The 26,560-nt window shown below is 45.9% G+C and overlaps 1 protein-coding gene across 1 annotated transcript in view; it reads left to right on the top strand.

The window, feature by feature from the left end:
* Nucleotides 1-26,560, top strand: part of LOXHD1 (lipoxygenase homology PLAT domains 1) — a 247,851-nt gene that overhangs the window by 195,921 nt on the left and 25,370 nt on the right. Inside the window, exons 32-35 of the mRNA XM_029059328.1 lie at nt 3,909-4,036; nt 11,761-11,878; nt 14,180-14,357; nt 26,288-26,473. Of these exons, the coding sequence (XP_028915161.1) occupies nt 3,909-4,036; nt 11,761-11,878; nt 14,180-14,357; nt 26,288-26,473 (610 nt within the window). The remainder of the gene's footprint in view (nt 1-3,908; nt 4,037-11,760; nt 11,879-14,179; nt 14,358-26,287; nt 26,474-26,560) is intronic.

The raw sequence follows: 26,560 nt of genomic DNA, 5'->3' as shown, positions 1-26,560 counted from the left end.
GTTCTCATCTCCCCACTCCTCAAGAACCTCCCCATCCACCTCCCCATCAAATAGAAACTCTTTACCACTCAATCAGCTCTACCCCTTCTTCTTTTACCTGGCAGATTTCCTACTACAAGCCAATCTGCACACTTTGCTCTGCTAAGGTCAGTTTATTCACTTTATTTCACTCTTGTGTCTCCCACCACCAACCCCTTGCCCCCATCCTCTCTCTGGCCTGGGACTCTCTCCTCTTTTGTAGCCAACAGACAACTACTTTCCCCTCCTTCAAAACCCTCCTAAAATCACATCTCGTCCAAGATGCCTTGCCAGGCTAAGACCTCATTTCCCCTATTTTCTCTCCCTCTGTATCACCTTTGGACTTGGATCTGTACCCTTTGAGCACTTGCTAGTCACCCCACCTCAGGCCCGCAGCATTTACACACATGTCCACATTTCATTTTAATGCCCGCCTGTCTCTCTACACTGTAAGCTCCTTGTTGGCAGAGCATATACCTATTAACTGTGTACACTCCCAGGCACTTAGTACAATGCTCTGCACGCAGTAAGCACTCAACAAATACCATTGTTTGATTGACTAAGTGTTTGGAAGAGTACAGTAATTATAAGTAGACACATTCCCTGCCTTCAGGGAGTTTACAATCAATCTAGTCAGGGAGGCAGACATTAAATCATGGAAGGGAAGTAGCAAAGTACATATGCACCTACAGACTGTGGGGCTGGGGTTGAGGTATCAAAGTGTTTAAGGGGTGCAGACCTAAGAACATAGGTGACCCAGAAGGGAGGGTGAATAGGGTGGGGAAATGAGAGGTTAGTCAGGGAAGGCTTAATAATAATAATGGTCGGTCAGATATGACACACACAGCCATGTGAGACCGCCCCTTCCATCCTCCAATCCCTTCACACAGTCAGGAAAGAACCCAGTGTGGCTAGGGCCAAAGAGGAAGCATAGGCAGGGAAAAACTACTAGGGAAATATTAAGGGAAAATAATATTAATCTGTCAGGTCAATGGGGACGAGGAACCCGGCTACGAACTCTGTTGTATTGTACTCTTCCAAGCGCTCAGTACAGTATTCTACACATAGTAAGCACTCAGTAAATACCACTGACTGTGATGATGATGATGACCGACAAGACCTCTTTTGCTTCAAGAGGAAATGTTGGCCTGAGCTCTGGAGGAGTTGATGAGTTAATAATAATAATAATAATAATAATGATATTTGTTAAGTACTTACTAACTGCCAGGCATTTTACTAAGCTTTGGGATGAATACCAGCAAATCAGGTTGGACACAACTCTGATCCCACATGGGTTCACCGTATCAATCCCCATTTTACAGATGAGGTAACTGAAAAGTTACCTGCCCAAAGTCGCACAGCAGACAAGTGACAGAGCCGGGATTAGAACCCAGGTCCTTCTGACTCCCAGGCCCATGATCTGACCTCATTGCCATTCCAGTTTACTGAGAATCCAGGAAGAGATCACTAGTGGTCTAGATGGTGTGATGTCAGAAATCCAGTGTGCCCTGGAGCTTCAGAACCCAGCATTAGCCATGCCAGTGGGGCTTCCACCCCCACCTTTAGGGGGCTCCAGTTTGAGCACCCACTTGAATGGGGGTGGCAGCTACTTCAGCCCACTCCCATATGGACATACGTCACTGGAGTTAGTTTGCTCCGTTTGGGCTTTCAATACCACCACCAATACTATTTATCAGGTGTTGTCATGTACAGAGCTGGAGACTCCCCATTCCTTCATTTTTTGAGTGCTTACTTTGTGCAAAGCACTGTACTAAGCTCTTGGGAGAGTTCAGTAAGCTTGGATCCTTTCACTGGATAGATCCTGCTACATGTCCGATGACTGCGGAGTGGTTTCCCATGTAACACTTCCACTCCAGGAGACCATGGAAGTGTCTTCCGCTGTATAGGGAGGGCAAGAAACTGGGCACTAGCAACTGGACCGCATGGCTACTGGGGACTCCAAATGCCCTTGAGAGAAGAAGGAATACTGTTGGTGGGACTATCTATTGGGCCATCAGGTAGCATGGATCAGGAGTGGGGTCAAAGGACTAGGGAGTGCGGGTAGGGGGTTGAGAGCCGGGGATGGGGGAAAGAGTAGGATGCAGGAGCTAGGGGATTGGGAGCTCGTCCTCTAGACTATAAGCTTGTTGTGGGCAGGGAATGTGTCTCTTTATTATTAAATTGAACTCTCCCAAGCACTTAGTACAGTGCTCTGCACAGAATAAGCGCTCAATAAATATGATTGAATGAATGAATGAGAACTGGAAACATTGAACAAAGAACAGATAACAATAATAATAATGATGGCATTTGCTAAGCGCTTCCTATGTGCCGGGCACTGTTCTAAGAGCTGGGGTAGATACAAGGTAATCAGATTGTCTCATATGGGTCTTACAATCTTAATCCCCATATTGCAGATGAGGTAACTGAGGCCCAGAGTAGTTAAGTGACTTGCCCAAAGTCACACAGCTGACAAGTGGCAGATTCGGAATTAGAACCCTCAACCTCTGACTCCCAAGCCCGGGCTTTTGCTTTTTGACCTTCTCCCTTTCCTCTTTGCCAGAGCCTAGAGAGAGTGAGATCATCAGCATTAAGAGAAGCAGCGGGTCGTAGTGGACAGAGCACGGGCATGGGAGTCAGAGGATCGGGGTTCTAATCCCAGCTCTGACTGTGTGACCTTGGACAGTGTGACCTTGGGCAGGTCACTTCACTTCTCTGTGTCTCAATTCCCTCATCTTTTAAATGGGGACTATGCACCCCATGAGGGGTATGGACTGTGTCCAACCTGATTACCTTGTATCTACTCCAGCACTTAGTGCAGTGCCTGGCACATGGTAAGTGCTTAACAAATGCCATTTAAACAAAAAAAAAATCAGCAAAGTGGTTCAAGTACAAACTCGTTAGGGGTAAGGACTGTAGCATGCTTTCCCTTAGTAACTCCCCGTAGCATCTAGTGAAAGACCCTACAAAGAGAAGACCCTTGAGAGAGGCTTGGTGAAGAGGAGACGGAAGAAGTAGTATAGTTGAATTTGGATGTTGAGTGGTCAAAAGTCAACTTCTAATCCAGGACAGGTGTAGAAAGCAGACTCCGGTGGAATCCACTCAAAGTCATCTTTACAAGAACAAGAGAAAGACCAGGAAAAATGTCAGGTATCTAGACAATTGTTCTAGGAGAAGTAGCGTGGCCTAGTGAAAAGAGGACAGGCCTGGGAGTTTCAGAGGACCTGGGTTCTAATCCCAGCTGTGCCATTTTGTCTGCTGTGTGACCTTTGGGAAGTCGCTTTAGTTCTCTGGTCTTCGTTTTCTTCATCAGAAAAATGGGGATTCAATACGAGTTCTCCCTCCTACTTAGACTGTGAGTCCAAAGAGGGTTAGCGACCGTGTCCAGTCAGATTATCTTTTATCGACCCTAGCACTTAGTATAATGCTTAGAACATAGTAAGCACTTAACAAATAATATTTTTTAGTAGTTGTACGCTCAAAGAAGATCCCAGTGATGGGTATCCATGATGTAGACAGAAGCAGCATGGCATAATGGATAGAACAATGGCCCGGGAGTCAGAAGGTCATGGGTTTTAATACCGACTCCTCCACTTGTCTGCTATGTGACCTTGGGCAAGTCACTTCACTTCTCTGGGCCTCCGTTACTTCATCTGTTAAATGGGGGCTGGTGAGCCCCACATGGGACAGGGACTGTGTCCAACCCGATTTGCTTGTATCCACCTCAGTTAGTATTATTACTGTACTGTAAAACTTTGCTGAAATCCACAAGGCTAGTTCTGACATGGCAACTAAAGGATCTTCCTTGATGGCTGGTATGTTTGAAAGGTGTTTGGAAGGGGACAACGCCTTCTTAGGGCTGGATCAGGCCTGCTCTGTTCTGTCACCAGATCCTGTATGAAATGACCATCTGGACCGGAGATATCGAAGGGGGAGGCACCGATTCCAATATCTTCATGACTCTTTATGGTGTCAATGGGAGCACGGAGGAGATGCAGCTGGATAAAAAGAAAGACAGGTAGGTCGGGGAACTCGAGGCCCCTCCTCCTTCCTTACAGCTAACAAACAGGGGGCTCACCCTGGCTGCATCTACTAATCCTGCTCTGCCTACTAACCCCTCCTACCACCTCCCAGGAAAAGCTCAGGCTTCTCAAAAGGGTTCCAGTGGTTTAAGCCTTTGTTAATTTCTGCAAATTCATCTACAATGATGGAATAGCAATAATAATAATTGTGGTATTTGTTAGGTGCTCACTATGTGCCACTGGGATAGATACAAAGTAATCAGGTTGGACACAGTCCCTGTCCCACATGGGGCTCACAGACTTAATCCCCATTTTACAGATGAGGGAACTGAGGCACAGAGAAGTGAATTGACTTGCCCAAGGTCACACAGCAGACGGGTGGCAGAGTCAGAATTGGAACCCAGGTCCTCTGATTCCCAGGCCTTTCCTCTTTCCACTAGGCCATAGTTTTATTTTGGACTGTTGTTGACTCAGAGATCTCTGGTCAGTAACAACATTTGCAAGCAAAAGATCTTAGTGGCCCTTTTTTTAATAGTATTTGTTAAGCACTTACTATGTGCCAAGCATTATACCAAGATCTGGGGTAGATTCAAGCTAATCGGGTTGGACACAATCCATGTCCCACATGGGGCTCGCAGCCCTAATCCCCATTTTACAGATGAGGAAACTAAGGCACAGAGAAGTGAAGTGCTTTGCCCAAGGTCACAGAGCAGACAGGTGGCAGAGCCAGAATTAGAACCCAGGTCCTCCGGTTCCAAGGCCTGTGATCTTTCCACTAGGCCACAGTTTTACTTCTGACTATTGGTGACTCAGAGGTCACTGGTCAATATCAGTATTTGTAAGTGCAGAAGCTTAGTAGCCCTTTTTTATAGTATTTGTTAAATGCTTACTATGTGCCAAGCACTATGCTAAGATCTGGGGTAGATTCAAGCTAATCAGGTTGGACACAATCTATGTCCCACATGGGGCTCATGGTACTAATCTCCATTTTTCAGATGAGGCAACTGAGGCTCAGGGAAGTGAAGTCCCACAGCAGACCAGTGGCGGAGTTGGGATTAGAACCCAGCTCCATTTGACTGCCAGACCTGTGATATAACCACTAAGCCACACTTCTTCTCTTGACACTTCTAGAGCTGGATTTGTGTCCACCTCCTGACTAGGGGAAATCTACCGAACTCTCACGGAGGGGGATTATCTCTAGCTCTGGATTTAGGGATTTCTCACCCGGTCAAATTCACCTGGCAGTGGCTTGGAGGGCAGATGGAAAAATCTCACCGAGCTACAAAAGGAAGTGACTCACACAAAAATGCAGATGAGGTGGTTGAGGAAACTGAATGATGAGGAATCACCCACATAGACTGAGTAATTTATCACGGAACGGAAAAAAAAAGTGTGTGGTGACTTCATTGGGTTTTACGGAGTAACGACGGATTAAGAGAAAATCACATCCCATCCTCTCCCTTTAAAAAAAAAAAATGATCTAGTCCAGTGAAAGGAGGATCTGGCAGTGGAAATGGAAAAGCCAAACAGTAAAGATAAATAAAGAGGCAGCGTGGGCCTGTCAGAAGTGAATAAGCAAGCGGGGGCAATACTATTTGATGGGGGGGTTGGAGTTTGTGGAAAAGCATTTCCATAACCGTAGCAATGGCTGCCAGGGAGGAAAACCATCCTGCTGGTCTTCTAAGCATCCTCTGATGGTCCCCGACAGAGATGTTGATTACACCATCAGGCTGACCTAGCATGGTATTGTCGCTGCTGAAGTGCAGTGCCTCGACCCAGAATGGTACCGCATATGTTCTTGGCTTCTTGTTGGACGGATGGCCGGCGAGCACAGGTTTCATCTTCCCCCAGGGCAGAGCATAGGTGACGGGCTTGAGCGGCAGCAGGAGGACCTAAGGGTAGACTTGCGGAAGAACTTCCCAAAAGACGGTGGCTCAGAAGCATATGACTAATCTCTTGGGAACTTAGAGGGTACTTAGACTGTGAGACCCCTATGGGACAGGGACTGTGTCCAACCTAATTAACTTGTATCTACCCCAGCGCTTAGGACAGTACTTGATGCATAGTAAGTGCTTAACAAATGCCATAATTATTATTATTATTCTTATTGAGGGGAGCAGCTCTCTTTTTAGGGTGATTGAATGAGATTAAACAGTCAGAGGTTGGGACTTTTTCGTACCTGGAGAACTAATTGTAATATTATTATTATAATCTATTAAATGCTTAGTAAATTCCTCCTCCAAGCTGTAAGCTCCTGGTGGGCAGGAAACATGTCGACCACCTCTGTTGTACTGTACTCTCCCAAGTGCTTGATAATGTTGGTATTTGTTAAGCACTTACTATGTGCAGAGCACTGTTCTAAGAGCTGGGGGAGATACAGGGTCATCAGGTTGTCCCACGTGAGGCTCACAGTCTTCATCCCCATTTTACAGATGAGGTCACTGAGGCCCAGAGAAGCAAAGTGACCTGCCCACAGTCACACAGCTGACAAGTGGCAGAGCCAGGATTCGAACCCATGTACTCTGACTCCCAAGCCCGGGCTCTTTCCACTGAGCCACGCTGCTTCTATGCTTAGTACCTTGTTCTGCACAAAATGCTCAATAAATACCATTGATAGATTGACTGACTGGTGCGCACCAAACCCTGAGATAGAAAGGAGATCATCAGATCAGATGGCTCCAATGCAACCAAGGAATCCCTGTGTAAGGGAGAGAAAGAACTGTTACTTTATCTCCATTAAGCAGTTGAGAAAACTGAAGCAGGGAGAGACTCAGTACATCTATTCAGCCAAACATGTTCAGGTAGGGGTGTCAAGAGAGATGGGAAGTTAGGAGGAGGAGGAACTGATTTGGGAGGGAAGATGAAGTGTTTGACTTGATGCGTGCTCAGTTTAAGGGGCCAGTAAGACTTCCGTGTTGGAGATGTGTGTATTCAGTTGGTGGGAAAGTTGGAATTAGAATCCAGGCCTTCTGCTTCCCAGGCCTGCACTTTTTGTTGCCCCCCTATGGTAATACGGAAACATTTTTCAGCCAATTTTTTCAGCTATCCCACAGGCAGGCAGGATGTTCTTTTCAAAACAGTCCCCAGGGCAGAACCACCGAGTTGGTGGGTACAATTGTATTTCAAATTTTATTCCGAACTATCCTCTTTGTAGGGACACTATGAAAGGACAGTTTAGATCAATGTTTCTGGCATTCCTTGCAAGGTAGAGTTGTCAAAAGCACTAAGTCTGTGCCCCATGCTTGAGCATAGCCTAGTGGACAAAGTATGGGCCTGGGAGTCAGAAGGTCCTGAGTTCTAATCCCTGCTCTCCCACTGTCTGATGTGTGACCTGTATCTCTGTGTCTCAGTTCCCTCATCTGTAAAATGGGGATTAAGACTGTGAACCTCTTGTGGGACAGGGACCTATTTGCTTGTATTCATCCTAGTGTTTAGTACAGTGCCTGGCACCTAGTAAGTGCTTAACAAACACCACAGTTATTAGCATTATTATTATTAGGGGAGGGCCAAGCAGGGGAAGTCATAAAAATATTAACCAACAGGTTATTTGTTAACTACTATGTCCCAGGTGCTGGGGAAGATAGACTGCCACCAAATCATAGTGTGGGGCTCACAATCTAAAGGGGAAGGAGACTCGATTTTGCAGAGGAAGGAACTGAGGGACAGAGAAGTGAAGGGGTTTTTTTTTTAATGGCCTTTGTTAAGCACTCACTATGTGCTAGACACCGTATTAAACACTGAGGTAGGAACAAGATAATCAAGTTGGACAAAGTTCATGTCCCACATGGGGTTCACAGTCTTAAACCCCAATCAATCATATCTACTGAGCACTTGGGAGAATACAATATAACAGAGTTGGTAAGACGCTTTCGCTGCCCACAACAAGCTCACAGTCTAAAATCTCCATTTCGCAAATGAGGTAACAGAGGCACAGAGAAGTGATTTGTCTAAAATCACCCAGCACACAAGGGGAAGAGACAGGATTAGAACCCAGATCCTCTGACACTCAATCTTGTGCTTTTCTACTAGGACATGCTATTTCTGCCTTCCTATTGAGAAGTAGAAGCAGAGAGACTATATAACACATCTACTCCAGCTCTTAGAACAGTGCTCAGCACATAGTAAGCGCTTAACAAATACCAGCATTATTATTATCATTCAAGGGGCTTTGATGAATGGGAGCAGGGGAGCTAAAACAGAGCCTGGATAATAGAGTGGGGTTGAGAGAAGGTTTTTTTAAGATGAACTTTCTCCTCCGCCAAAACGTATCTCCCTGAGCCGTCGGAAGGCTTCTGGGACAGGGAGAGTGGTGGGAGTGTCCACAGAGATGGAAAGTTAGGAGGAGGAGGAATGGATTTTGGTTGGAAGGTGAAGCGTTTAACTTTAGGCACATTCAGTCTAAGGTGCTGACAAGACCTCCATGTGGAGATGTCCTGAGGGCAAAAGGAAAGCAGGAGAGAGTTTGGGGCACCAGCTTGGAGCAGGTAGCTGAAGCTATGCTAGTGAATGAAGTCTCTGAGGGAGTGAGCGCATAATGAGAGGAGAAGGGGACCCAGAACAGAGCCTTGGGGAAACTCACAGTGGGGAGTGGAGTTGGAAGGAGAACCAGCAAATGAGACTGAGGAGGAGAATCCGGAGAGCCCCATTTCAGTGAATTCAAGAGCTCGTATAAGGCTTATTAACGGTTAGAGCATGCTCAGAGAGGTGTTCATTTAGACTTCCCTTCTGAATCAGCCTGCTGTTACCTCCTTCTCCCACTAAGTTGGGAGAAAGAGGGTAGGGCTGCAGTATTTTTCAGCCAGTGGCATAGGACAGGGGCTAGGAACTATCTCGGTAAGGAGCTCAAGGGCAAAGAACCCTGCAGTTTATCTGCACAGAGGGTAACTATTGATTTATTGTTCAGGAACTTGTCTCTTGCAGTTGTGGAATAGGTTATGATTCCTTGGGGCTTTGGGCTGCGGAAGTGTGGAGAGGCGGGGAGTTGTGTTTATTTCTAGGCTCTTTTGGATATCGGTCATAGCAGTTGTATCTGTTTTAGGTTATAAGGAATCCGTTAACCTATTCTGTACAGTGCCCAGGTAGTACCTAATGAGGCTTCAGAAATTTTCTCCTTCCCAAACTAAATTCTTCCACCTGTCAGGTTAGTTCTTCGTTCTCACAACCTGCCATTGCTCCTTTGCATATATCGATTTCTACACGCTGTTAGTTAAGCCTTTCTCCCTCCTATCTGAAAATGACTGGTGGCCTGTCTCTACTGTTATATTTTAAACTCTTTGAGGACTGTAGTCTCGTCTTCGTCACCTACTGGACTCTCCTAATCAAACGATCAACAGTATTTATTGAGCACTTTGTGCAAAGGACTGAGCTCTTGGGAGAGTTCGATACAAAACGATCCTTGCCCTCGAGGAACTTACAGTCTAAGAGAGGGAAGAATAAGAATGGCACCCCCATTTTAGAGACATTTTCTTATACCTTTGATTCAGTGCTCTGCTCAATAAATACTACGAGAAGCAGCATGGCCTAATGGCAAGAGCACGGGCTTGAGAGTCAGAGGTCATAAGTTCTAACACTCGCTCTGCCACTTGTCTGCCCTGTGACCTTGGGCAAGTCACTCAACTTCTCTGTGCCTCTGTTATCTGTAAAATGGGGATTGAGACTGTGGGCCTCATGTGGGATAGGGACTGTGGGCCCCATGTGGGACGGGGACTGTGTCCCACCTGATTACCTTGTACCTACCCCAGAGCGTAGAATAGTGCTTGGCACATAGTAAGCTCTTAACAAATGCTATTATTATTAATAATAAATACTATTGAATGACCAAGGAGAATCATTCAATAATCACATTTATTGAGTGCTTACTGTATGCAGAGCAAAATATTAAGAGCTTGGGAGAGTACAATATAACAGAGTTGGTAGACACGTTCTCTTGCCGTAATGACCTTACTATCTAGAGGGGGAGGCAGGCATTAACATAAATCAATAAATTATGGCTATGTACCTAAGTGCTGTAAGACTGAGGGTGGGGTGAACATCAGATGCTAAAAGGGCACAGATCCTAGTTCACAGGTGACACAGAAAAGACAGAGAGAGAGATGGGGAAATGAGGGTTTATTCTGGGAGGGTCCCAGTAGGCCAGAATTGAGTACCTCTTTGGCCTAGTATTGCCCCAGTGGGAAGGAATGTGGATAGGCTGGAGTCGTGGAAGAGTATTCAACCTCTTCTGCCTCCTCCCTCTCCTTCTACACATTTCTTCTACCAGGTTTGCCTAGTTTCTCTTGCCCTCTGGGACTCAAATCCCTCCAGCCTCCTTCATCCCCTTTCCTCTACCTTGCTCATTCCCTCCATTTCTGCTCCAATCCTGGCTGGAAGCTGTGCTGAATGTTTTGGAGAAACAAACTGAGAAGCAGTGTGGCCTAGTGGATAGAGCACGGGTGAGGGAGTCGGAAGGACCTGGATTCTAATCCCAGCTTCACCACTTGTCTGCTGTGTGACTTTGAGACTTCAGCTCTCTGTGTCTCAGTTACCTGATCTGTAAAATGGGGATTAAGACTGTGAGCCCTATGTGGGACAGAGACTGGGTCCAATATGATTGTCTTGAATTTACCCCAGGGCCTAGTACAGTGCCTGATATATAGCAATAACAATAATAATAACAATGAACCAAGCACTGTTGTAAGCACTGGGGTAGATTCAAGTTAGTCAGATTGGACACAAGTCCCTGTTCCACTTAGGGCTCACATTCTTAATCCCCATTTTACAGATGAGGTAACTGAGGCCCAGAGAAGTGAAACAACTTCCTCAAGATCACATAGCAGAAATGTGGTAGACCCAGAATTAGAACCCATAACCTTCTGACTCCCAAGCCTGTGCTTTATCCACTAAGTCATAGTAAATGCTTAACAAATACCATAATTATGATTATTATTATTATTATTATTATTAGCATGACCAAGTGTAAAGAGCACAGGTCTGGGTGTCAGGAGTCTTGATTCTTATTCCAGCTCTGCCACTTTTCTGCTCTGAGACCTTGGGCAAGTGATAATAATAATAAGCAGTAATGATAATAATAATTGTGGTATTTAAGTGTTTACTATGTGCCAAGTTAAGAGCTGGGGTGGATACAGGCAAATCAGGTTGGGCACAGTCCCTCAATCCCCATTTTACAGATGAGGTAACTGAGGTGCAGAGAGGTGAAGTGACTTGACTGAGATCACAGACAAGTGGCAAAACCGAGATTAGATCCCAGGTCCTTCTGACTCCCAGACCTGTGCTTTATCCACTAGGCATCACTGCCTCGTATCACTTTAACTTCTCTTTACCTCGGTTTCCTCATCTGCAAAATGAGGATGAAATACTCGTTCCCCCTCCCTCATAGACAGTCAGCCCCGGCTCGTCGGGGACTGTGTCCAGCCTGATTATCTTGTAGTTACCCCTACACTTAATGCAGTATTTGTCATGTAATAAGCGCTCAACAAATACTATAATGGTTATCTTTATTATATTAATGATGATGGCATTTGTTAAGTGCTTACTATGTGTAAAGCACTGTTCTAAGCACTGGATTGAGTGTAAGAGACTTTCTCCAGCTCCCATCCCGCACGGCCAGTTCTCACATCAAACAGTGAAGAACTGAGAGAGGGCGTCCTGGCCCGGTCCCCGGTCCCATTCTAGCCCTCCAGATGGCAGAGGGGTGGCTGAGTGGTCTGTCTAATCCTCCCAGATTCGAGCGGGAACAGGACGATACCTTCATCGTGGAGATAGCGGACATCGCCCCCTTCACCAAGATGCGGATCCGGATCGATGGGTTGGGCACCCGCCCAGAGTGGTACCTGGAAAAGGTAATGCCTTGGTCTGGCCCCTCCACCCTCCCCTGCTTCTCCCTAGTTACCTTCCCCTCCTTCCTCTGGAGGGGACTGGGTCGTCGAAGTGTGTGTGCATAAAGTAGGAACAAACCAGAGAGGAGTGCCGTGTCTACGCACTTGGACATGTGACCTTTGGACATTTGATATTCACCCCACTCCCACCCACATAGCACTTATGTACATCCCTTTAAATTATATGTTATAAATTGTTAATTTATATTAATGTGAGTCTGCCCACCTAGAGCGTGAACTCACTGTGGGTTAATTCTGCTAATTCTGTTGTATTGTACTTTCCCTAGCGCCTAGTAGAGTCCTCTGCACATAGTAAGCGCTCAATTAAACATTGATTGGCCGAGAAAGGGGAAGGGAGGGGGCAGCTGTCTGAGGAGACAATGGGAAGTTGGAGATAAATTATTATATTATCATTATTGTTGTATTTGTTAAGCACTTACTATGTACCAAGCACTGTTAATAATAATAATAATAATGTTAGCATTGTTAAGCGCTTACTATGTGCAGAGCACTGTTCTAAGTGCTGGGGTAGACACAGGGGAATCAGGTTGTCCCACGTGGGGCTCACAGTCTTAATCCCCATTTTACAGATGAGGGAACTGAGGCACAGAGAAGTGAAGTGACTTGCCCACAGTCACACAGCCGACAAGTGGCAGAGCTGGGATTCAAACTCATGACCTCTGACTCCAAAGCCCGTGCTCTTTCCACTGAGCCGCGCTGCTTTACTATGTGCAGAGCACTGTTCTAAGTGCTGGGGTAGATACAAGCTTAATCAGGTTGGACACAATCCCTCTCCCACGTGGAGCTTGCAATCTAAGTAGGAGGGAGTAGGATATAATCCCTGTGTCTATCCACTCTGTTGCGCTGTACTTTCCCGAGAATTTAGTACAGTGCTCTGCATGCAGTAGGGGCTCAGTAAATGCCATTGATTGATTGATTGATTGATTGATTGAGGAGGGAGTGGTCCACAGTGTCAAAGGCAGTCGAGAGGCCAAGGTGCTTCAGCGTAGAGTAGACCTCATCGGATTTGACCATAAAGTCATAGGTGACCTAAGACAGTGAAATTTCAGTTGGGTGAAGGAGTGGAAAGCCTAATTGCAGTGAGGTACATATCACGAATCCTTACAAAAGAATAAAGGTACCCATCTGTGTACCACGCACAATTCCTCATCACAACTCTAAGGTAAATCCCTCCAATATAGTGAGTAGCTTTAAATATTAGGGCTCTTCCTTTTTTTTTTTTAGTATGTAAGCACTTGCTGTGTGCCAGGCACTGTACTAAGTGCTGGGGTTGATGCAAGCTAATCATGTTTGACACAGTCCATGTTCCACATAGGGCTCACTGTCTTAATCTCCATTTTACTGGTGAAGTAACTGAGGCACAAAAAAGTTAAGTGACTTGCCTGTGGTCACACAGAGGCAAGCGGTGGAGCTGGGATTCGAAACAAGTTCCTCTGATTCCCAGGCCCCTGTTCTTTCCATTAGGCCAGGCTGCTTATCACTGTTTCTGTCCAACTTAACGTTGTTGAGAGTTAAATGCTTCTGATGGGGCAGTCATGGTGGGTGGGAGCTGTTCCCAGCCCAAGGACATTGGCTTAAATTTTCAATCGAAGCGGCATAACCTAAGGGTTAGAGCATGTGCCCGGGAGTCAGAAGGACCTGGGTTCTAATCCCGATTTGCCACTTGTCTGATGTCTGACCTTGGACAAGACATTTCAGTTCTCTGGGCCTCGGTTAGCTCATCTGTGAAATGGGGATGAAGACTGAGAGCCCCACATGGGACATGGATAATGTCCCTCCGGATTAGCTTGTATCTCTCCTAGCGCTTAGTACACTGTCTGGCACAGAGTAAGAGCTTAACAAATACCATAAAAGAAACATGCTCTCCTCAAGGCTGACTTTTCACTGGACATCCAGTCTATGATGAACAAACTGCATCTCTTGAGGGATATAGGATGGGAGGTAACAACTATGATCATAATAATTATGGTATTTGTTAAGTGTTTACTAGGTGCCAGGCACTGTTCTAAGTACTGGAGTGGATACAAACAAATCGGGTTGGACACGCACGGGGCTCACAGTCTTAATCCCCATTTTACAGATGAGGTATCTGAAGCTTAGAGACATTAAGTGACTTCCCAAGGTGACACAACAGACAAGTGGCAGAGCCGGGATTAGAAGCCAGGTCCATCTGACTCCCAGCCCGTGCTCTACCCACTAGGCCAACGGGCAGAGCCTCCTCTCACAGACCTTGCTCTTTCTCAGATCCTCCTGAAGAACATGGACAATGATGACCTGACCATGTTCTACTACGACGACTGGCTGTCCGCACAGCAGGGGGAGAAGCAGACACTGGTGTGCGAGATGCCGGCTGTGATCGATGAGGAGGAGATGATGGAGTGGACATCGTACACTGTCGTGGTCAAGACCAGTGATATTCTGGGTAGGTCCTTCCCGGCTCTGGGTCTCACATCTATAAGGGTAAATTGCAGGGAAATGATTATTACTATTGTAATAATAATAATAGCGGTATTTGTTAAGCACTTACTATATTTGTTAAGCACTTACTATGTGCCAGGTACTGTACTAAGCACTGGGGTAGATACAAGCCAATCGGGTTGGACATAGTTCCTATCCCACATGGGGCTCACAGTCTTCATCCCCACTTTACAGAAGAGAGAACTGAGGCCCCAAGAAGTGAAGTAACTTATTTACTTTTGAAGTCTTACAGCAGACAAGTGGTGGAGCTGGGATTAGAGCCCAAGTCCTCCGACTCCCACGCCCGTGCTTTATACACTAGGCTATGCTGTTTCCCGTTGAGGAAAATTCTTGATTGCTACAGTGACAAAACACAAGACCAAGCTACCCAGGAGTCATTCAGAGGAATTCATTGAATTCTTACTGTGTGCAGAGCTCTGTCCTAAGCACTTGGGAAAGCACAATACAACAGAGTTGGTAGACACAATCCCTGCCCAAAAGCAGTTTACAGAATATAGCTGCCTCTTCATCTTAAAAATGCAATTCACACTCTTCCCAAGAGATTTAGGCCATCGGCCCTGAGGCGGAGGGCTGGATCAAATGGCCCAACGAGGTCTCTTCCAGTGCTAGGGTTCTTGGATTTTGATAACTTCTCAGAAGTTTCCAGATCAAAATCGTTTCCTGACCGATTTCATCATCTCTTTGAAAAAATGATTCTCCCTAAATGAAGCTATTTCGGTAGAGCCTGCCTTCCCGCCCACTTGGTTATACAAGAATCAACTTAAAAACCCTGGATTTAAACCAAAAATTTCCTACAGCATTTTTTCAGGAGCAGAGCGTGCTCTTAAGATGGTTTAGCTGGCAGTGCCATCTTGTCAAAAACAGTCCTATTGTCTGTGAGTTTCTCGTGGTCTTGAATCGCCTCTACTAACTCTGTTGCTTGTTCTTACCCAAGATCTTAGAGTGGTGCTGTGCACACAGTATATGCTCAATAAATACCACTGACTGATATATATGTATGGGTGTATGTGTGTATATGAATGTCTATATATTTATATACACATATACACACAACAAATACACACACACACAGGGTGCTGGGATCTCACGGAATGCATAACTGCCTCCATAATAATGATAATTATGGTATTTATTAAGCATTTATTTTGTGCCAGGCAATGTACCAAGCACTGGGGTGGATACGAGCTGGATTAAGTGTCTGTCCCGCATAGAGCTCCCAGTCTTAATCCCCATTTTACAGACGAGGTAGGTAAGGCACAGAGAACTGAAGTGACTTGCCCAAGCCCACATAACAGACAAGTGGCATGGCTTGGGATTAGAACCCAAAACCTTCTGACTTCCAGGCCCACTCTCTAACCACTGGTCATGCTGCTTCTCCATGATGTGACTAGGATTGAAGTCTCTTCCACACTATGTGCACAGAAGTACAGAGCAGGGCACATTTTTTTTCCTCCCATGTTCCATTTTCATTCATTTCATTCATTCAATCATATTTATTGAGTGCTTACTATATGCAGAGCACTTTACTAAGAGCTCGGGAAAGTATAATACAGCAATAAAGAATGACATTCCCTGCCCACCACAAGCCTACAGTCTAGAGTGGGGGAAGGCAAACATCAATACAAACAAATAAAATTACAGATTTATACAGTAAGTGCTGTGAGGTTGGGAGACTGGGGGAGAGCAAAGGAAGCAAGTCAGGGTGACGCAGAAGGGAGTGGGAGATGAGAAAAGAGCCACTCAGATACCCAGGGCATTGCCAAATAGCCCTGCTTTCTCTTCAGCCAAACCAACAGGATGGGGCCTTTAGGTTGGAAATTGAAGTGGGAGGGGAAAGTGTTAGCCTACTACCAACAGGGCATGTGCTTGATTATCTAATCCAGGAGCAGGGATGGGTTACACTGAGCCATCTGCACTCTCTCTCCATATATCCCTCAGCATATGTTGCAAGATAGGTCAGGGGAAAGCACCAAGCCCGTGGTCACAGAACTAAATACCTTTTGGAGAACTTAGCAGGAACAGGGGCCGTCACTCCTGTGCCCTCTTCACCAGTATTCCCAGTCACAGCTCTGCCCTCCTTACCAGTATCCCCAGCTTTTAATGACAATGGCCAGTTTTAGGGCTGAGTGTCTTTTTCACTGGTTGATAAAAATTCAACAAATGTTAGCCACTAAATATAAAATAAAGGCACAAAATGAAAGAAAATACCCAGATCTTCATTATCTTATCCACGATAAGGATAAGGATCCCCTTTCATTTAAGGGGTAAGGGGAAGGAATGGATAATCGATAAACCTCCACTTTATCAACCCAAAATTAGGAGGAAGGGGAGGGTTCCACCGCAAGCAGAGCATTCTACCATCTGGTTGGGAGCGTACAATAGAGTTGTGCTAAACAATACTTAGCCTCGAAGAGCCTACAGTCTTGGAGTGGAAACAAGCACAAAATCAATTAACGGATAGAGAAGTAGGGCTCTGGATAGGGAATGAGTTCCTCAGAACCTAATCTATTGCACTGTATTCTCCCAAATGTTTACAGTACAGTGTTCCGTACAGACAAAGCCACTTAATAAATACTGATTTTTTAATGGAATTTATTAAACACTTACTATGTGCCAGACACTATACTGAGCACTAGGGTAGATATAAGCTAATCACGTGGGGCTCACAGTCTTAATCCCCCGTTTACAGATGAGGTAATTGAGGTATAGAGAAATGGTGTCTTGCCCAAGATCATAGAGCAGACAAGTGGCAAAGGTGGGACTAGAACCCAGGTCCTTCTTATTCCTTAGCCCATGCTCTATCCACTTTCAAGCACAAAGAACAAGTGTATGCGCCAAGCATTGGGCTAGGTGTTGGAATGCATACAAGGTAATCCTTTCAGACACAGTCATTTATTTCTCTGTCCATTAGTCTTCCCTCCTCCAAACCAAACCCTCCTTTTAACTTTTCCTGCTCTGACCTATCTTCCATCCCTTCAGTCATTTCTGTTGCTCTTCTCTGGACCCACTCCAGTTGCTCCTCAGCCTTTCTAAAATGCTGTGACCAAACCAGGAGGCAATCTTCTAATAAGGGTCTCACCACTGCAGAGTAAAGCAGAGAGATCACTTCCTGGCTCTCATGCTTCTATCTCAGTGCCAATTTGCCTTTTTTCAATATCAGCCTGACTCATTCAGGTTCCGCAAAGGATACTCCATTCTCTGTTATTCGGCATCTTATTTTAGAGATTGTGCAACATCCAGAGCCTTTTTCTCTTTCTTCCTGCTGGTTTCTTTGCCTCGATCAATTAATCAAGGGTATTTATTAAGTGCTTACTGTATGCAGGGTACTGTACTATGTGTTCGGGAAAGTGCAGAACAAAAGAGTTGATAGACATGACCTATCTGGTGAGTTCATTCCCTATGCAGAGCTCCAGCACTGAAGACGCACTCCCCTGCCCACAGAGAGTTTTACAGCAGCATGGTGTAGTGGATAGAGCACGGACCTGGGGGGTCAGTAGGGTGTGGGTTTTAACTCCAATCCCACCACTTGTCTGCTGCTACCTTGGGCAAGTCACTTCACTTCTCTGTACCTCAGTTGCCTCATCTGTAAAATGGGGATCCCCACAGTCCAACTCGATTTGCTTGTATCCACCCCAGTGCTTAGTATTGTGCCTGGCACATAGTAAGTGCTTAACAAATTCCATCGTTATTGTTATAGTTACTGTTATTATTATTAGAAGATGCCACAGATGGTAAAATTCGCCTTTGGCTGCGTGTGACCAGAAAGACCAGCCTGGGACTCAAAGCATCCTTTCCCCTGCAGATCCATAAGGGTTGTCATATTTTTTGCTGGCATTTCATGGATCGGTTTTTGCTTCTGCCTCACCTCACCACCCTCACGAAGCTTGGGCTCAAAAAGAGCTGTTCCTTTCTTGACTGCAGAGCACCTTGCTGGTCTACCTGCAACAACTGACTTTCAGTTTTCAGGTGGGTTGCAGCATTGTCTGAGAATTTCTTTTCACACATCCTTAGTGGACATGGCATTTGATGAATACCACATTTAACTAGGTACCTGAAAGTATCTGAAGGGTTTTATGAGGCTGTCCACTGATAACCGAAAAAGAGGAAATACATTACCTTTAAACAGGAGAGGTTTGGGTTGAGGGGGAGAAATAGTTGAATTAGGAGGATAAAATGCTGGAATGGTCTACAAAGGGAGATTGGGGAAGTCTTTATCCCTGGGGAGCTTTCAGAAATAAAAACAAGCACCTCTCCATCCTGAACGATTTAGTTATTCATTTCCCTGGAGACAGGAAGCTCAACCGAATGAATCTTGATGTCACTTCCACCTCTAAAATTCTGAGATTGAATTATTTGTTGAGTCCTTTTTTTAAGGAGAATTGAGGCGATGCTCTAGTTTGCACTGTAGCAAGTCATTTAACTTCTCTGTGCCTCAGTTACCTCATCTGTAAAATGGGGATTAAAACTGTGAGCCCCACGTGGGACAACCTGATCACCTTGCATCCCCCAGCGCTTAGAACAGTGCTTTGCACATAGTAAGCGCTTAACAAATACCACCATTATTATCATTATTATCCGCTGGTGGATTTACCCCTTTTTTCCCCCACTTTATTACAGAAGGCTTCCTGGCAGAGGCAGCCTTTGAAATATTCCTCTGCAAGAAGGGAGGGTGGAAACCTGGTAGATGTGAGGGGAGAATCTGAACCGGGCTTAGCAGCACTTGGCCCAGGGGGAGGCTGAAGAAGCAAAGAATCTGAGAGTGGTGGAGGAGGCCAAAGAGAAGGAAGTTTAGTTTGCCCCGGTAAGCAAAGAAAAGAGATCAAGTCAGGGAGAGAACTGTGGGGAGACGAGAGAGAGACAGTGTAAGTGGGTGCACCTCAGGGACTTAAGGCTGGCTAGGGTGAGACATGTTATCAGGGAGCCTCCAAGGTGGTTGGCGTCCACAGAGGGTGTCTGATAGCCAGGACCCAGCTTGTCTTCCCCAGACCCGGAGTACAAAAGCAGACCTGTCAGGCTCTGACCGTCTGAATGAGAAAGGGCTCTAAATGATGCCGAGTGAGATTTAAAAACATCTAATCAAAACCGTGGCACACCCTGGATGGAGTTTTAAGAGAAGGAAACAAGGAGATAGAAAGAAAGATTTAACCATCTGCTCCCAAATGACTCTAACATTTGTTAACATTCTTTCTTCTTCTTCTAGGAGGGATCTGGGCAGGTATTATCATTATGGGCATTTGTTAAGCGCTCACTATGTGTCAGGCACTACAAGGTAAAATCGTTTTGGAAACGGTCCCTGTCCCACATGGGGCTCAGAATCTTAATCTTGTCTTATGAGAAGAGGTAGCTGAGGCATATAAAAGCTAAGTGACTTGCCCAAAGTCATGCAGCAGGCAAATGACAGAGATAAGAGTAGAACCCAGGTCCCCTGACTTTCAGGCCTGGGCTCTTTCCACTAGGCCATGTTGCCTCTCTGATAGTAATTTTTTGTGTGAAAAATTTGTGTTAATTTAGGCCTTGTGCAAGTGCAATAGTCCAACTGCGTGCACAACTGTGACGTCCTGAGGATGCAAGATAGAGGAGCTGAGCCCTTTAATCTTGGCCTTCTGCCCCGTTCCTGCACATGACCTGAGCCTGGCTTGGACCTTATAAATGAGCTTCCCAGTACCAGAATAATACAATGGTATTTAAGTGCTTATTATTTGCCAAGCATTGTTTTAAGCACTAGAGTAGATACAGAGTTATCAGGTCAAGTCATTTTACTTCTCTGTGCCCCAAGTACCTCATCTGTAAAATGGGGATTAAGACTGTGAGCCCCAGGTGAGACAGGCACTGAATACAAGCTGATTAGCTTTTATCTACCCCAGCCCTTAGCCCAGTGTCTGGCACATAGTAAGTGCTCAACAAATATCATTTAAAAAAAAGTGAAAGGCAGAAAGAGGCGAAGAATGGATCCTGGGTTAGTCATAGACTGCAAAACCTGTCCTTTGGTAAAGGAGAGTTTGGTTGTACCTGGGGGAGAGTTCTATCCTTTCAGGCTTCTCTTCAAGGTTTCCACATCCTCCCGGCCACATTTAGCCTCTGATGCCATGTGGCCTTGGACAAGTAATTTAGGCAATCCAGTTCCTCTGTCTGTAGAATGGGAATAATAACTCCTGCCGGCAGGAAACATTTGAAAATATTTGTTAAACTCTAAGCACTTCAGGAGCAAAGGGGGTGTTAGTCATTATGTTTTCTATTGCTGCATTGTTCACCTGGGGGTGTTTTGTTTAAAATCACGCATCGTGCACAGAGTGTGAGGCTTTATAGAAACCACAGAACCAACCAGACCAAGAGGATATATTCTTTTTTAGGGGAACTGATATCGCTGGATATTTTTCTACGGTCCCAGAAAGTCCTATAAAAGTCCCTTATCCAGAATCCAGAATTCCTATCTGCATATTGATTGCACAAATTTGTGGCTGCCATTCCCGACTCATAATAACTGCTTGGGAGGAAGCAAATGGCCCATCGTGAGGCCTAGGTGAGCTTCTTCCAGCTAGAAAGAGTGTGCTGGGAGTGGGAGAAAAAAGAATGAAAGTTTCTCATTCCTGAGGAGCATTAATTGGTTGCATGCTGCTTTGGAAACTAATTAATCATTAAGTCAATTATTATGCTCTGATCACGTGCCCAATACTGTGCTAAGGCTGAAAAGGATTCAAAAGAACCAGATCAATATATGGACTCCACTGAACGCATTTTAGGCTTCACCTCTTCAGGCCTATTTTAAACGGTATTTGTTAAGTGTTTATTATTTGTCAACCCCTATTCGAAACATTAGGGTAGATGCAACATAATCACGCTGGGTAAAGTCCCTGTCCTACACGGGGCTCACCATCTAAGTAGGAGGGAGCGACAAGAATTGAATCCCTGTTTTGCAGTTTTTGAGGAAACTGAGGCATAGAGAAGTTAAGTGACTGCCCAAGACCGCACAAATGGCTGAGCTGGGATTTTGAACCCAAGTCCTCTGGCTCCTAGGCCTATGCCTTATTCATTAGGCCATGCTGCTTCCCACTAGGCCATGCAATATCTCAAATCTTTCCCCCGTGCTCTCTCACAGACACTGGCAGCCCCTAGCAACTCTACTTCGGCCGAGCAGCTGGCCCTGTCTCCATGAAGACCCCCTCTAGATTGAAAACTCCTCGAGCAGGGAGCATGTCTTATAACTTTATTGTATTCCACCACGTGTTCATTACCATGCTTCATTACCGTGAAGCAGCATGGCTTAGTGGATAGAGAACAGGCCTGGGAGTCAGAAGGACCTGAGTTCTAATCCCACTCCTCTACATGTCTGCTGTGTGATCTTGGACAAGTCGCTTCATTTCTCTGTTTGAAAGTGAAGACTAAGAGTGTGAGTCCAATGTGGGAAACGGACTGTGTCCAACCTGATTAACTTGTATCTACCCTAGTGCTTAGAACAATGCTCGGGAGATAGTAAGTGCTTAACAACTACCAGGATTTAATTCCCATTTTACAGATGAGGTAACTGAGGTAAAGAGAAGCGAAGGGACTTTCCCAAGGTCGCACAGCGGAAAAGTGGCGGAGTTGGAATTAGAAACCACACTCTTACTCCCAGGCCCGTGCTCTTTCCACTTGGCCATGCCATTTCCAGTGTTCCCGTGCTTAGACAAGGCCTGGCGAGCTCCCCTTCTGGGCCTGGGAATGGAGAATGAATAAGCGCTCATTCCCACTCTTGACCCTATTATCTCATCTGCTTTGACCAGAACAGTTCATTTATTCCCCACAGAGCCTTCACATTAGACTTCACACCCTAATGGGGAAAGTTGTTTGGCTAATGGCAACGAGACAGAGAGCCATGTGCTGGGCGTCAGAGACAAGGTGGAGAAAGGGGGAGCCAATGAGAGCACTCTGAAAGGCCTCTGGGAGACCAGAACAATTTTCCACTTAGTACAGTAATAAAGCTTCCAATCAACGTGGCACTATCCATGGAAGCTTAGTGCTGGTTGGGCCCTCGCAGAAGTAAAAGAGGAAATGACTCCCTTTAGAGATGTTTAGCTTGGCAGTGCCTAGTGGTTAGAGCAGGAGCCTGGAAGTCAGAAGGACCTGGGTTCTAATTCTGGCTCTGCCACCTGTCTTCTGTGTAACCTTGGATAAGTCATTTAACTTCTCTGGGCCTCAGTTACCTCATCTTTAAAATGGGAATTAAGACTGTGATCCCTCTGTGATACATGGGCTGTGTTCAACCTGATTAGCTTGTGTCTACCTCAGAATTTAGTACAATACCATGCACTTAGTAAGCACTTAACAAAAAGCATTTTAAAAAACAACTTTCAGGCTGTTCACACCTGATTTATGTACACTGAGAAGATAGGAGGGAGCGGACCTATTGGGTGTCTTAAAGCCGGTGGTGAGGGGTTTCTGTTTGATTTGGAGATAGCTGGGTAACCATTGGAGGTTTCTGAGGTGTGGTGAGATGTGTGCAAAACAGTGTCTTAGAAAACAATCTGGGCAGAAGAGTGAAGTATGGACCGCTGTGGAGAATGACTGAAGGTTGGCAGGTCAGAGAGGAGGCTTTTGTAGTCGTCGCAGTGAGATGAGACAAGTGTTTGGTCCGGCATGGTAGCAGTTTGGATGGGGAGGAAGAGGTGGATTCTAGAGATGTCGTGAAGGTAAAACCAACAGAATTTTGTGACAGACTATGTGGGTTGACTAAAAGAGATGAGTTGTGGATAATGTCAAGGCTACAGGTGTGTGCCCCTCTCAGGATCACACCTGGAGAGTTTCTAGGACTCTACCGGTCTCGGCAACGGGAGGAAGAGTCAAGCAGAGGCATACTCATTTCCTTCCCAGCTTGGACATTGGCTAGCAAGTTGAAGGCAATCTGTTGCAAGTCAAAACTCACTTGTGCTGGGCAGCAGCGGCATGGGAGATAGTGGAGGGTGAAGACTCAAATTTACTGTGCCGAAGAAGGCAGTGTAAACCAGTTCCATATTTTTACCAGGAAAACTCCATAGATCTATTACAAGAATTACTGCCGATGAAGAGTGGAGTGTTCTGGGAGAGATGTCTATGGAGTTGCTCTGGATCAGAGATGACTCAACAGCATAAGACAAGACAGGCTTGTGAGACAGGGAAGATGAGTTTGGTGTCTAAGGTGGTGGGAAAGTCACGGGGAGGAAGGGGTTTGGGTGGGAAAATGAGGAGTTCTGTTTTGGGTGTGTTAAATTTGAGATGTCAGCCCTGCCCTCCTCTTGGTCTTCGTCCACGTGTTCACAGTGCCACTGGTCCAGCTTGTGCCCGTTCTTGTCCAGGATGGTCATCCCATTCTGCATCACCCCATCGCCCATCACCATCCATGTCAACTGGATGGGGCAGAGTCAGGGAGCGAGCTGGGTCAGCAGGGCCCAGAAGGAAGGCCCCAGCCTGGCGTGTGCATGCATGCACGGGTATGTGTGCGTGTGCCTACAAATGTGAGTGTGAGAGGCAGTGCATCCCTGTGGTGAGGGCCTGAGGCCGGGAATCAGGAGACCTAGGGTCTAGTTCTGGCTCTGCCCATGGTCTGCTGCCCTTGTCAAGTCACTTCCTCTCCCAGGTCCTCAGTCTCCCCTCCACATAATGGGGAAAGGACTCCCATTCACCCTCCCTCTCACTTGGATAGGGGAGTCCCTCTGGCCCCTACCCCAGTGCTCACACTCAACCAAATGAGAGACTGCAGAGAAGAGAGGCTGAGGCTGGAGATGCAGATTTGCAAATCTTCCACATAGAAATGATAGTTGAAGTCATGAGAGTAATTGGATTCCCCAAGGGAGTGGCTGTGGATGGAGAATAGAAGGGAACCCAGAACGGAGCCTTGAGGGACACCCATAATTAGAGGGTGGGAAGCAGCAGAGGAGTTGGCAAAACATACTGAGAATAACCCACCAGAGAGGTAGGTGGAGAATCAGGAGAAGACAGTGTCAGTGAAGGCACATCTCCTCCAAGAGGCCTTCCCTGACTAAGGCCTCCTTTCCTCTTCTCAGACTCCCTTCGGTGCCGCCACCTTGACTTTCTCTCTTTATTCATCCCCCCTCCCAGCCCTACAGCTCTTATGTGCAGATCTTTAATTGTATTTATTCATATTAATGGCTGTCTCCCCATCTAGATTTTAAGCTCGCTGTGGATGAGGAATGTGTCTGTTCTATGGTGTTCTCTCAAGCATTTAGTACAGCACTAAATCCTGACAGCCTGACAGCCTCAATCCAAGGTTGGATAGTGTTTCCAGGAAGCTCATTATGGGCAGAGAACGTGTCTGCTAATTCTGTTGTATTCTCCCAAGTGCTTAAGCAGTGCATTCCATTCGTTGATTGGTAGATGGTGTCAAAACGGCTGAGAGGTCTCGGAGGATATTGGATAGAGTAGTGTGTTGGTATGGCAAGAAGGAGGTCATTGATGATGCCCCTGGAGAGGACACTTTCTATCGAGTATCTATACCGTAAACCTGTCGTTGTCAGGGAACTTGTCTACCAACTTTGTTGTGTTGTACTCTCCCAAGTTCTTAGTATAGAGCTTTACGTAAAGCAAGCGTTCCATTAGTACCACTGATTGATTGAGTGTACAAGGCAGAAGCTAGATTGCAGGAGGTCAAGGAGAGAATTCCTCCTGCCTCCAGGACCACTCCATATGGATCATCCAATGGCTCCTTAAACTCGATGCTGTATGGCTAAAACAGAATTCCATATTTCCCAGAAACCAGCCCTTTCTCCTTCTTTCATCATCACAACTGACAAAAGTGCCATCTTCCCAGTCGCAGAAGCTCTTAATTTGAGGCCCATCACTGACTCCTCTCTGTCATTGATCTCACACCTTCCGCTTGTCTCTAAATCTTACCAGTTTTTCCTCTACATTATTACCCAGACCTTTCCCTTCCTCTCCATCCATTCAGCCTCCTCCAGGCATAGCAGCCATTCCCTGCTCCCAGCTTCTTCCCTCTTTCATCTAGCCCAAACTCTGCTGTTCAGCTAATCTTCATAAAATGCATCATTCCCCTCTTCCTATGGCTATCTATTCCCCTCCTCACTAAACAGAAACTCGGGATCATTGAAGCCTAGGGCTGTGTCTTTCTTATCTTTCTGCTTTCTTCTCCAGCTTCACCCCAGCTCAGATTTTTCACACCTCCAAAGATCACTTTCTCATCAGACCTTTCTTTTGACTTTTCCAACTCAACCTCACTGCTCCTGCCCTGCCCCTGCCTGGAATTCCCCAGTTCACCAAAGCCGCTCTAAAAATCACTTCCTCCAGTTACCAGACCATTCTATCAGCCACCTTTTGCACTTAAAGTGTCTTTTTAATTCCACTTATTATTTTACTGATTCATTTTTTGCTTCCTTTTGTTGTTAACAGTTGTAGCTGCATTTTCCTTCTCGTTCCCATTGACTTTATACAACCCGCTTCTTTCTCTGTGGTCATTAGATTGTTAACTCTTCAAAGGCAGGGACCTCTTCTTTCGCTTTAATTGTACGCTTCCAAGCACATAATATAGGTCTCTGCATACAGTAGATGTCCTAGAACAGTGTTCTGCACACAATAGGTGCTCCTAATACAGTTTTCTGTAGATGCACCTAATACAGTGCTCTGCACACAGATGTCAGTTCAGTGCTCCTCACTTGGTAGGTACAGTTTCTACAGTGCTCTGAACAGAGTAGGTGCACCTAATACAGTCCTCTTTCCACAGTACACTGCTCTGCACACAGTAAGTACATCTAGTACAGTGCTCTGCACACATAGGCACATCTAGTCTATGCTCTGCACACCATAGGTGCTTAATAAAGCGATGATGACCGACGAAGGCAGTGCCCGCTCAATATGGGTTGCTAACTGACGAGCTGCATCTTTCTCTAGGTGCAGGAACAGATGCAAACGTGTTCATTATTATCTTTGGAGAGAATGGAGACAGTGGCACCCTGCCCCTGAAAAAGTCTGGCAACTGGAACAAGTTTGAGCGGAATGGGTCAGACACTTTCAACTTCCCGGACATGCTGAGCCTGGGGGAACTCTGCAAACTGCGGGTCTGGCATGACAACAAAGGTAATTCAACTGCCACCATGAACGAGGAGCTCCCCCAGCCCCCCAGATCCTTTCCCTGACCCCCGGGCCTTGAAAGGAAATGGTTCT

The sequence above is a fragment of the Ornithorhynchus anatinus genome, chromosome 3, assembly GCF_004115215.2.
Source record: "Ornithorhynchus anatinus isolate Pmale09 chromosome 3, mOrnAna1.pri.v4, whole genome shotgun sequence".
Taxonomy (NCBI): Eukaryota; Metazoa; Chordata; class Mammalia; order Monotremata; family Ornithorhynchidae; genus Ornithorhynchus; species Ornithorhynchus anatinus.
The sequence above is the reverse complement of the archived record's forward strand: the minus strand, read 5'-3'. Positions and strand labels throughout refer to the sequence as shown.